This window comes from Seriola dumerili, unplaced genomic scaffold (assembly GCF_002260705.1).
Source record: "Seriola dumerili isolate Sdu_G_001 unplaced genomic scaffold, Sdu_1.0 BDQW01000149.1, whole genome shotgun sequence".
Lineage (NCBI taxonomy): Eukaryota > Metazoa > Chordata > Actinopteri > Carangiformes > Carangidae > Seriola > Seriola dumerili.
The window spans coordinates 7,891,186-7,903,969 of record NW_019174404.1 but is presented as its reverse complement, the minus strand read 5'-3'; the positions used below and the strand labels follow the sequence as shown (position 1 = coordinate 7,903,969).

General features: G+C 42.8%; 1 protein-coding gene across 1 annotated transcript in view; it reads left to right on the top strand.

Moving 5' to 3' along the window:
- Positions 1–12,224, top strand: part of dph6 (diphthamine biosynthesis 6) — a 57,854-nt gene extending 45,630 nt beyond the window's left edge. The window contains exons 13-15 of the mRNA XM_022750748.1: positions 1,131–1,379; positions 6,584–6,971; positions 11,308–12,224. Coding sequence (XP_022606469.1) covers positions 1,131–1,379; positions 6,584–6,971; positions 11,308–11,426 — 756 coding nt within the window. The 3' untranslated portion in view covers positions 11,427–12,224. The remainder of the gene's footprint in view (positions 1–1,130; positions 1,380–6,583; positions 6,972–11,307) is intronic.
- The last annotated feature ends 560 nt before the right edge of the window (positions 12,225–12,784 follow it).

Genomic DNA, 12,784 nt, shown 5'->3' with positions numbered 1-12,784 from the left:
GCCTCACTGTGAAACACGACACCTCTCGCTGTGTCTTTACTCATCAGTTAGCGTATCTCGTCTCGAGCCATGTATCAGTTGATTCAGGCTTCCTTGATCCTCCCTGGACATATGCATGTGCTCCGGGGTCCCTGCACAGGCCAGCAATTATCAACATGTCACCAGCATCTATTTGCATTGACCAGCAGCTAGTGTCCGGCACTAATGCCATCCAACTTCAAACAGGGTCTCTGAAGACCTGACCTCCTTAATGCCACTCCTCATCCCTACTCGTCTCTCTGCATTAAACAGATAGATTTTCTTCGGGGTGTCATTATAGAAGAAGCTTGAGGTATTTAACAGAGAATTGAGCTTATTATCACATAGTTAATTACGCTCATATATAACACTGGTGGCACAGAGATACATTGGCAGGCTTCACAAGAACTGTGAAATGAAAATTGTTGGTGATAAGATGCTGAAAAATGGGAGAGGTGGAATTTGTTAATTAATGCACTGCTACTCAAATATACGCTTATAATTAATGTTAATTTGATTATAGCACCTAGCTGATGAATATCCTCCTTTTCTTTTTTAATAATTAAAACTCATTTTGGAGTTTGATGACTTGTTTCTTACACCTAGTTTTCTGATTGAATAGCAACTCAGTGTTCAAGTTTATAATTGCCTAATTAAACATTCTTTTTTTTTTTTTTTTAACCTAAGGAAATACACATTCTAGTTCAGACCGAAGTTCTGCAGATTCTTGAGTTTGAAATTCAATGAATAAATTATCCAGTCTTGATAATATAATGCAAAAAAATGGACAGTGGCAACTTTTGTTCCCATGATAATTTTTCATTTTTGATTTAATATCTATAAATATTTATGTAAATGTTCCCAAATAAATGTTTGGATGATTTGATGGGCACTTTTTCTCTTAGTAATAAGTTTGTACTCCACCCAGACTTTTCATCTAGCACCACCACAAGGTTCACATTTGTGGTTTTGAGTGAAATGGATTGCCATGAAATTTGGCAGAGACATTGATATCCTGCTAGCTTGGCTATGGACTCTAAGTCTTGGTTTTATAATTGCAAAGCCAACAGTGGTGCTTACGCTCTGTTTCCCTTCTACCTTTTTTTCTCCAGGTGGATGAGTCGGTTTTCTGTGCAGGCCAAATTGCTTTGGTCCCATGTACCATGCAGCTGTTGAAGGCAGGCACCAGGACACAGGCCCATTGGTCCTTCAGCCATGCGGAGAAGGTTTTGGAGGCTGTGATCAGCAGCTTGACTCTGGCTCATGTTGTCCAAGCTCACTGCTACACCACAAGACATCAAGACATCCCCATCGTCAGAGCCGCCTGGGAGAGCATGCTGAAGGCCGCAGAGGAAGAGAAGGTCAGTCGGTGTGGAGTGAGATTTTTGTATATGAAATATATGCCGGTGGTTAAGGAGGAGAGCTTCATCTGGCTGTTTTATTATAGATGCAGAGGAAATATTGATCATTCTTATAATATGATATTAGACCCACATGTTTAATGGATGAAAAGACAGTGGAATCCATGCTTCAATGAATAAGTAAAAGAAGAGACACTTTTTATGGTATCCAAGTTTTTCAGAAAGGGCCTTTCAGATTTGTGTTGTTGTGAAATAAGGGAAAGTTCCTCGCCCCTCTCTTCCCCCTTGAGACCCAAGCCGCTGCGACTGATATTTACCAGTGAGTGCGCTCATGAAAAGTTGATGATGTGGGAAACGCCGGTGTCTTTGATAATGTGGAGCTTGGCACAGAAGCAGATGTCTTCCTCAGAGCCTCCCTAATCCTTTGCCCCCACACACCATTTTGGAGCTTCGTTCAACTCTCAGAGCAGCTTATCCCCCTCTCCACCCCTCTTTCCTGCCACCTCCCTCCATCCTTTCCTCCATTCCACCGCCCCAGCTTACAACCCCTGATTCCATACGTCTAACAGGGGCACCAGTCTCCCCTGGCAGCCCTTCTCCTCCCACAGTAATCTGTCTCGCCATGGGAATAGGGCCTAAGGGAAAGAGGCAGGAGCCCACCTCCAACACGTGGCTCTGCGTGGTGGTGAGCGGTGTTAAAGACTGCAGAGTGGATGTCAACTTTGTGTCAATTCCTCAAATAGGAAAGCAGTATATGAAATTCAAAATGTGTAATGTTAATGCCAGCAGTCATATCCTGAAAGCTTTGCTGAGCTGGTATCTATTTGTGTTTTTTTTTTTTTTTTGACACATTTTGCCATTTTGTAACACACAGTGAAAGTAGAAATCTGAAAAGCGCTGACAGTATAGTATGAACTTTGCATGTAGATTTGGTCGTTCATATAACTAAGGGCTAAGCGTTTCTAGGGAGGGGTGACAAGTTAAGGTCTGTGTCAGAGGTCACTGAAGATGGACAACATCGCCCATCTGTTGTGCTTCCATGTGGTGTGTCAGAAGAACCAAAAATATTCATTGACATGACCCAGGATTTCTACCAGGAGACCACGTTTTATTTTCAACTGACTCCCAGATTAAGCAGCTCTAATTGACAGCTCGGGGTTTTTCACCCTGTGAAGAGGGTGAGCTCTTCCCTCACAGCTTCACACACACACACACACACACACACTATGTTTACCTGTGAGACAAATCGTCTTGGTACGACCTCCCGGCTTTGCCCTCAAACTTGCCCCTCTCTTCCACTTAAAGTGCAGATGCATAAAGCGCAGTAGAAGATAGACAGGGAGAGCGGCTTTGGTGGGGGCTGCTGTTTTATCCTTAACTTGGTGAAATGCTCTCTCCCCAGAGTGGGGATTATACAAAGCACTGGTGCTCATTTGAACTGGGTGTAATTGCAATATTTAACTCAGGTCAAACACTGATAACAGAACTCCCACAGAGAATAGTAATAACTTAGTTTCCAGCAGCAATAGCAAAAAGAGTTGTGCTTCACTAACAGGCAGCTTTATGAGGTGATCAAAACATATAGGCAATTCATATACAATTCACAAATACAATTCTGATTTACTAAATTGTAAAGTAACCCTAACTTGTGAAGCCTTTTTCAACACTGAATCTGTAAAGTGTTCCTGAAATAGAGAAAAGAGAGAGAGAAAAAAAAGGAGAAAATAAAACCGACAAGACAATATGTAAAATACTGACTGAAATTGAATTATGCAAAGAAATAATGTGATGTCACATCTTTCTGCACAACAATCTGTTGTGTGTTATAGAACATACTCATATGAGTGTTTAGTTTTGGCATTGTAATTAATTAAACTGAACTAAAAGCTATATCAATTTAATATTCAACATGTTTAAAAATTAAATGAGGAAGTTATACCTAATACTTGTTTCATTAAATCTTTAGCTGTCATTGACAAAATAGGTCATTTAAAATGTCAGATTAAGTAGGTAAATGCATCGTATAGGGTCGGTTAGTAAAGTTATATAATTACTGGAGAGTTAAGTAATGAAATTCTCTCGAAAGAATGCATCTGTTATAACGTATCCTGATGCCATTTGGGCTTTTAAAGAAACCATGAGCACAACATGTAATATCTGATTCAGTTATGGATGTCAGATGAAATCCAAATGTTGCATCAGTGTAGCCTTATACTCTTATATAGATATAACCGGTGTACTTATCAGTATATTTTCAGACACCAGACCTGTGAAGTGCATGTTTATGATGGAAACACCAGTGCTTGGCGTGTCTGTGAAGCCACGGGGCCATGTTGTTGTTGTGCGTTGATAATTTATCTAATCAGGTGGACGAAGAAGCGTGCAGGGTTAATTGGGAGCATACTAGAGTCTCTACAAGTGTGAAATTGTATTTACGGTGCATTAAACCACAAAGAGCCTGCTTGTCTTTGTGCGTGCAAGTTTGTGTGCAAAGAGTTTGATGAACAGGGAGATGTTGATGTGATAAGTCAATAAATGTTAAACAGATGTCCCTTTGTGTAGCAATAACAGGTTCTGAAAACAAAAAAATAATTATTAAGCAGGTTCAAATGTTTTTTTTTTTTTTTTTTTAGTTATTAAGGCTATAAATACGTCTACGTTTACATATGCACCATTCATAAACATCGGTTAATTTGATAATTTGGAAAAGATTTTTTAACGAAATGATTGGTTTTGTTTACATTTTGATTAATTGAAATTAATGGTAATTCATTAGCAGTGTGGAAAGTTTCTTCCTCCCTGCATACCACAGAAAACCCTCTCAGCCTTGTTTATTCCTGCTTACGTGGGACTTTTGAAGCAACTCTGGCCTCTGCCATGTAATGACCTCATTCTTAGAATTTCATGACCCTGTGCGTTTCATTTTCACAAAGTCAGTCTGACGAGCTTCAGAGTGGAATCTTAAGAAAAGAGAGTGAATGGGGAGGGATATTATAGCAGACTGACAGCACTACAGTAAGTGCCGAGACATAGAGCCACATGCTGAAGGCGTCCCGCTGGGCAGGAAATGTAGGGGAACTGGCTAAGCAGCGCAGTCCCATCAGCTCCCTGCTGTTCCCCGCCTTTACACCACTTCCTTATTACCGTGTTTACCGTTCGGCTTTCACGCCTCTCGGCCCTCCAACCCGCCGCACGCTCCAGGCGCACGGACGCGAGTTAGAGGGAGGAAAGAGGGGAGAAAGAAAACAAACATAAGGAGAGGCAGGTCACACCTCATAAGTGCAGAGAGCTGAGCCCAGCAGATCTAGACCTCATGCGTTTACCTGCTGCCTACGGAGTGAGAAAGCACTAGGGGAATGGCTGCATGCCCTGGAACCGATGTGAGATGAAGTCATGAGATGGATTGTGTTAAGTGGTTGGTGTAGAGCGTTACGGAGCCCTCTACAGACACCGCCTGCCCTCCCAACTTGCCACTCCAGCACTCAGCTCCACCATATATCAAAGTTTGTGTTTTATTGGATTCATTTAATAAATGATCTCTAGTCAGGTAGGGATGTCAGCCAGTGTTTCCCCTCTCACTCCTCTAGCAGGTGAACACACTGTAGTAGAGCTCTGAACACAGTCAAGTCTGAAACATGCACATGCACATGCACATAGAGAAATGCACACGTTTAGTTCCACAGAACTGCTTAACAAACTTCCCACCTAATGTAACATTTTGTTGGCGACATTAATAAAGAAACAAACAGAAAACTGATGTAACCTTGTTCGACAGCTCTGACAAAAAAGTCGGCAACTGTGCAGTGACAATAAAGCCCTGCCAGAGGCTGGAGCAGAGAGCTGGAGTCCCCTGATCTCCTTGTAGACAGTCAGTTGGGTATAGTACCTCAGCACCCAAGGCCTGCAGGGTGGCCTTTAAGCCTGGCTGAGCAAGACCCCCTGTCCTGTCACTTCTCTCCCCAGTTCCCGCTCTCTGTTCCATGTTCAATCACTATTGACAAGTGCATGAGCAGCCCCCTCTAGGAGAATACCTAGCCTGTGCCAGAAGTGCTAATATAACATTTATCAAAGCATGGGACACGTATGTGTGCTGTCACTTTGTCTGCCATGCTAAGAGGTCCGTGCTGACACGGCTATTGTTCTCTGCTCTTTCTGATTGTTATTGTTGATCACTTCAAGCTCTGCCCTCTTCAAAATCAGCAGAGTAAAGAAATCTTAACCTAACCCCTGCACACACACTCATTCAGGACACTTGCTTTTTTCAATTTTTTTTCACTCTCCAAGGCAAGAGGTTAGCTGTTGATACACAATTAAGCGTTTGCTCAAGTTTAATCTGAAGGTAAGTGCTGTTTCAGTGAATCTGGCAGACTGGGTCATGACGGGCGTCTGTTGAAGGGACAAAGAGGCCGTCGTCTGCTCTTGTCAATGATTTCTCTTTTTTTTTTTTGTGAGTGAATATCAGAATAAAATGTAAGTAACCTGTTATTATTCTGCACTTAGAAAGTGGGGTGTAAGTGGATGAAAATTGATCCAGCAAATTGAAAAGGGGGTTAAGTGTTTTTGCCCTATCGACTCCAACTGAAACGATGGTTATATAAAACACTCATTTCTCTCCCATTAGCAGATGAAGCCACAGCCAAGTATTATTAGAGGGCCACATTGTAGCACTGCTCCAAGACATTTTGTTACTGCTAATGGCCCTCAGTCCGGAGGAGAAAAAAAATAAAGAGATTTTGGCTCTGGAGATAAGATTGAGGCAGTTTTCCACTGAATGTATGTGCTGAAAACGGCCGTAACATGCTGTGAATGATCTCCTTAGAGAGGTGAGAAGTCATCTTGGATAGGACCTGTCATGTTAGCAAACGTAGCTCAAAGTGAATGCATTTGTGTTTATGGTGGCTGTGAGCATTATGGATTCTTTCTGAATTGTTTGTACACCATCATTACGGAGGGTCACCTCACAATCTCACGTTAATTGATAGTCTGTCAGTCTGTCAAGTAAAAAGCCTGTCTTAGTGCCGTGTGGTAGAATTTTTTATGATTTTCTTTACAATAATGTTTAATGTTGATGGAGTGGTGTTCGTGGTCAGAGAGCACAGCATGTATCTCAGCAGGAGGGCCATATATTTGATTGTAGTGTGTGGCACAACACAGTATATAATTTTCCAGCCACTTCATTTGAATACCATCTGTCTGCATTGCAGGACCTGTTGTGGGAGCCTGAGATCAAACCTGCTCCATTATTGGTCGTGGTGGTACCTGCCTTACCCAGGGGTGCAGCTGTTGAGCTTCATGTGACTGCAATTCAAGATGATATCACCAAAAGGACTTCCTGTCTGATGACTACAAAGGCGGCGTGCGGATCCATGGAGTGCCACACTGTAATGTCTGCTGACAGGTGTAGTGCTTCACTGTCCCTTTCCCTGGCTGTGCCCGGTGATAACCTGGAGGTCACCGATGTGAAGGATGTGACAGAAGCAGTTGCTGTTACATTCAAGAAAGCCATGAAGAAGATGGATGCTGAGCTGGTGCCACTATGTGCCCGGGTGTTTTACAAGTGTGGCAACTCACTGGCACAGCAGATTATTAAAGGTATGTCATAATGTCAGGACACTCAAGACACTACACACACGCTTTAAATTGATTGAATATTTACACTCATTAAGAGGATTTATCCCAAATAAGCTGTTCCGTTAAAGGCAACACTTCTGAGATACACTCCTCTGGCAGGTTGAGCTTCACATCACTGTATTAATGAAAACAAAGTGACAGCCTGTCTCTCTCTGCACTCTCTTTTTCAAAGAAAGTTTGAGCTGACACCGGTTAAGTAAACTCCATAAAGTATTCTAGGAAGCAGTCTCTCCAGAGGATCTCCACTCCTTCCTGTGTTTAATTATTGTAAGTCATTTGTTGTGTCTGCTCTGTGTACAGTAACCCAAGCAGCTGGCACAGTCTTTTGTCATCATTATACTTTTATACGCCACCATCTACTGCTCCCAGGATTCGAGGTTCTCGTCAAGGCAAATGTGGAGCGGTATTTGTTTTATCCTGAAAGATGTTCTCTCTGAGGGAAAAGGGCGATGAGCACATCGATCACACGGGCTCAGTTGTCAAGTCATCGCTGAAGCAGTCAATTAACATTTTTGAATCTGTGCCAAACCAGCCATCTTACTGTCATTTTTAGCTTTGACATAACTCATCTTCTGGAGGACATAGAATTATGGTTACCAGTGATGAATAGGAAAAAGGTTGATCTGTTTAGAATACGCGTTGATATACATGACAGACGAACAGTGCTATTTGTTTTGTTACCTATTTATATAATTGTTATTCAACATTGTGTCATGATATATGATGCATGTCATGTATTCCTTCTGTTATTATCCACAATAGAAGAGTTAGAGGATTTAGGAAGAATATTATTAAAATGTCCCATGTAAGTTTGTATATAAAATTCTAATATTATTAATACAATAGATATCAAAAAAGATTTTCTATATAAAGTATCATATTAAATGTTGTTAATAGGAACCATTAATTGTGTTACTGGGTCACTGGTTAATCGGAGCAAAATCAACTTAAATCTTTACCCTTGACATGTATGTGTCTTTGATTGCGGCCTGTACGCGGCTGCTTCCCTGAAACCATTTACTGACTCATCACTGAGCTGGAGTTCTGTTACCTTACCCTGCACGCACAGCCAAACCCTCGGAGCTTACCCACAGGCGTTTTTATGGGTCACAGCCTATGCTCATTGGGTGATGAATCCAAAAAGTCAAAGGAAGAAAAGTAACACCTCTGGCGCTAGCAGTCACAGCCCCGCAACTGCTGCTGTCAGCGAGCAGACAGACAACAACACTGGAGCAAAATGTGACCGCACACCCCACCCCACCCCCCTCCTTCGGTTACTTGCGTTAGGATTCACAGCTGAAAGACATGACATATGTTCCAAATGAAACCTTTAAACATCTTGTCTCAACTTGTTACTTACGATAGAAAGGTTCTCTCAAAGATAGGCCCTCGTAACTCAACCAGAACCTCAGTTTTTAGAGAAGGGACTAAATAATGTTATTGAGAATCCATTATTTTACACAGCAGGTATTGATCTGCATGTTTTGATCTTTTTGCTTATAAATACTCAAAATATAAAACACCTGGGAACCTCCAATTCTTAAAACTGCAATAACTGATATTTGACAACAGGCTTGGGAACACGACATTGAAACATTATACAATTAGAGGCCAAACTTGCTAGCAAATAGTTTTGCAATCACACATAGAGCAGATACAGCGCCACATTCGCATTAGTGAGCAAAATGCAGCAGCGAAATGCTCCAGTGTGATTATTAGCTGGTTGCTAACTGTCTGCTATTTGGTGGTGGACAGGTAGTGTTTTTTTGTTTGTTTTTTTTTTTTTTTTTATATTTTGGCTAATAAACAGCTAGCTGCTGCTTCTGAAAATAGCACTTTGAGTGCAGTGAAACGGAACCAAAACACTAAAGTTGTGAGCTGCAACGCCAAAACAGTGAGCTAAAACACACTGTGGAAAAGTGCAGTGTGGTGCGATAATTCTCTGAGGGTTTGTCATTATCAGCAACTCCTTTCACATGCAAGTGGTCATGTGTGTGTAATATATAGTTATTGATTATAGCTGCTTTACAGAAAGGTGAGGTGAAGTTTTCTGTTTCTCTGTGGCGCCACTGCACACACCCAGCCCCTTAGCCTCTTTGTTCACTCTCCTTGGACTAAATGAACAATTTTCATGAGCCAGCACTTGCTAATTACCACCTCGTTTACCGGTTAATTTGACCAGTTTGGAAGTCAGTGTAGCACAACTAAAAACCACTGGCTCTGGGCCTTGGCCACTGCTTAAAAGCCCCACAAGCCCAGCAGGCATCAGCTATGCCACACAGGAATCCCCTTTTTCTCTCCTTTTTACCGCAACCTTTACTGAGACCCCTTCTTCTATTCACTTAGTCTTACAATATTTATATATTTATCAGTTCAAACAATAAATGGCTGTTGATGTTTAACATAAAAGGGTGTTGTGGGCATTAGTAATGCTTGGGTTTTGAAAACACAGAGATTTAACAGCAGCCTTTTCAGCTCCCTGTGTGTTGCTGTGAAGCAGAATAATGGCTGGTCCTCTTGGGTAGATGGTTTAGTTCCATCCCATTGCTAATGTGATGGCTTTTGAATCTTACTGCCTCTGTCCACTGGGCCTCTCAATGGGGCTCCCCATGTAGCCCAAAGGGGGGCTGAGAGACCAGGGGATGATGTGTGATGGGAAGTGCTCATAGGATTTTGGGTGATTTTACAGAAGAATTTAAAGGGGTTGGAGCAAAGCGGTCTGTCTAATTACTCGCTTTTAACTCACATAGACAAAAAAAAACAAAAAAAAACACAAAATTGCATGGTCACTCAAGTCACCTTCACCCCCCTCGTGTCTCTCATCCATGCATAAGCAGGCATGTCTGTGTACACAGACACTGAAAGAGACTCTCAAAGAGAGAGCGCAATTATTTCCTATCTGTTAGTACAAAGATTAAAACATCCTGACATAAAACAGGCTTAGTGAGCAAGGTGTGATGAAGGGTGTGTTTCTTCTCTTAATAAAAACCATCCCGTCTGTGATCTCCCTAGCTCGTTCAGTTGTCAGCTAGCCATCTCCAGAGGATCCTGCTTCCCAGGGTGCACCACATGCTCTGATAACACATATTTAGGCTTTTAATGCCCTCTAAAAAAGGCCTGTGTTCAGTGGGGGCATTTTAAGCTGTAGCGCATATTAGCTAATTAGGGTGTGTGGGCTCTTTGTAAGGATGTTTGGCATGCTGCGTGTGCTTAAAATGAAAGAGAATGAGGCTTATTAAATTGTGCTGAACTGCTCTTCAAACCTCTGTCTCCTGATTTCTCTCTCTACAAGTTCACGTAGATGTCAGACAGCAGTACTGCAGTACTAGTGGATGTTATTGAAAGAGGACTAGTTTGTGTTTGTCCACTGAGACTCAAGATAACTGGTCAGGAATTACATTTTGACATGCCTCATATTAGGCAGATGGCATTGTGAATGTAAAGAGACCAACGCTTATAGAAACGATTGTGATACAGTATGCTTTCCCAGATGTTTAACTGTATTATGACCATGCCAGATCACAGTGACCACACCCAAGTCCCATCCAACGTGCTGTTAAATGAGAAGAAATAAGGGAGGACAGTCAACCATGAGACAGGAACACTTGTGACCAATTAGTGCACAGAGTAGAAGAGGGGAAGAGGCAACATCCCAGCGGGCTGCTGCTAAATAGACAGCCTGTCATCAAGACCAGGCTCTGAGATGCTCAATGAATTCTCACATGTCCACTGTCCGTCTGTAGTCCGGCCACACACACACACACACACACACACACACACACACACACACACACACACACACACACACACACAGCATCTCTCAGCTCCAGTAAAGCTGAGCAGCAGTCCCAACACAGCTTCTTAACATCCCAGCACAACAGGAGCAGAGGAAGGATCCATTCCACTAGATCGCCCCAACAAGCTGCTCAATTGTCCAAAGGGGCATGGCAGGGTTGCCCCCCCCCCCCCTTCTTCTGTGTCAGTGTGTGTTTGCTTGTGTATGGCTTTGTGCAGGTTTGGGAGGGGTAGCTTTGTGTTCTGTCCTTGCTGACCATATGTCTGCACTGCAGGGAGTTGAATTTGGGGGTTTGCAATCTGCCAAGGATTTAAGAATGCCAATAATTTGTAAATAGGCCCATGTTACCCGGTCGAAGGGTTAAGTGCAGCTTCTGCCCTGGGATGGCCCCAGTGGGACAGAACCTACTGTCCAAAAAACAGGTAAAGTTCTCATGAAACTAATGCCACAGTCTTCATTTGCCATCATCCCCTTATCTCTCTCCCAATCTCTACCTGTCAGGACTTGAAGAAAGTTTAAGAAGCTGTCTAGAAGAGTCCAGTCCGTCCGTGGCCCTGGTTCCAGTCCTGGACTTGCCTGACTCCCAGATCCTCCACCTGTCCTGCTGGCTCAGTTTATAGAAACACAGCCAGAGTCAACAACCAGACTCCAGTCATCCACAGCACTGGAATTCAGTGGGGCTTTTCTGGAGGAGCGACTGACAGCCCAACACCTAATGACTTACAACAGGACATCAGTCAATGTGGAGAAGAAAAAAATGCATAACTGCTCATTAATGTTAAATGTTTATTGCGGCTGATTGTTGAAATGCAAAGCTGCGTCTGTCTCCAAGTGGTTTTGATGGTGTGTGGTTTTGAGGATGTGTTTATTTCACTTCACACCCCAGAACTCAGGCCAGTAATCCACTGTGTCCTCCACTGGAGTTGTAGACTGCAGCAGCTGTTACTCTGCCTCGGAGAGAAGTCCTATGGAACTTCTACAACCTAAGTCTGCATACCAGAACACTAGAGACCATAGTCTACAAAAGGAGACAGTAGCAGTGTATCATTCCATGAGGCAATAAATTATATCCCCTGAATCCTACTGTTTCTGGTGGAATTTCTCTTAGCACGCTAGCTAACACCCCTCATAAAGGCCTAGCGCCACCGTTGACACCATCTGTTCAGTTGTAAACCTATAGATTTACTGTGTGACTGCTTTGTGGCTGTGTGTAATGTGTGGATGAGGTGACTGTGTTTTTCCCTCTCATGGTCCATGGGATTCAAGGTGTGTTATTATTGTGTAATAGGCAATCAGCACCGAGTACCTGAAAAGATTAAGCCTCTTTATGTTTTCTATTGATTCTAAGGCAGCCTGGTTAATAGGAGCGGGACGCTACCACACACAGCTGCAGGGCAGTGTGTGCGTGTGTGCGTGTGCGTGTGCGTGTGTGTGTGTGTGTGTGTGCGTGTGTGTGTGTGTGTGTGTGTGTTGTGTCGTGCGTGCGTCGCGTCGCGTGCGTGCGTGCATTGCGCGTGTGTGTTGGGGGGGGGGGTGTCAGTTGACGATGTGGGAAGAAAATAACACCATTAACCATTGCTCCTGGAACATTTCTTTTCTCAAAGATCATGAACCGTATTGATGATCTGAGTTGGAATGCATCTTCACTCCGGCTATTCCCTTCATCGCGCTTGTGATGGCAGGAGGGTGGAGTGGGTTATTGATCTTCACCCACCTCAATGTTGTTTTGATTGTTGTTATCAAAAATTGAACAATAGAGGCAGCCAATGGAGCCTGAAGATTTTCATTGAGGGTTGGAAAACACAAACAAGCAATTATTTATGAGAGCGAGCAAGCCAATGCCCCATAAATATACAGTGTGTGTTAATGTTTACCTGTTTGGTTTTAATGGGCCCCACCAGTGGGAGATTCTGAATTTCTGAATGATGCAGCTGTCAAATCAGCACTAAGATATAGGTATTTTTCTAAACAAAGTACT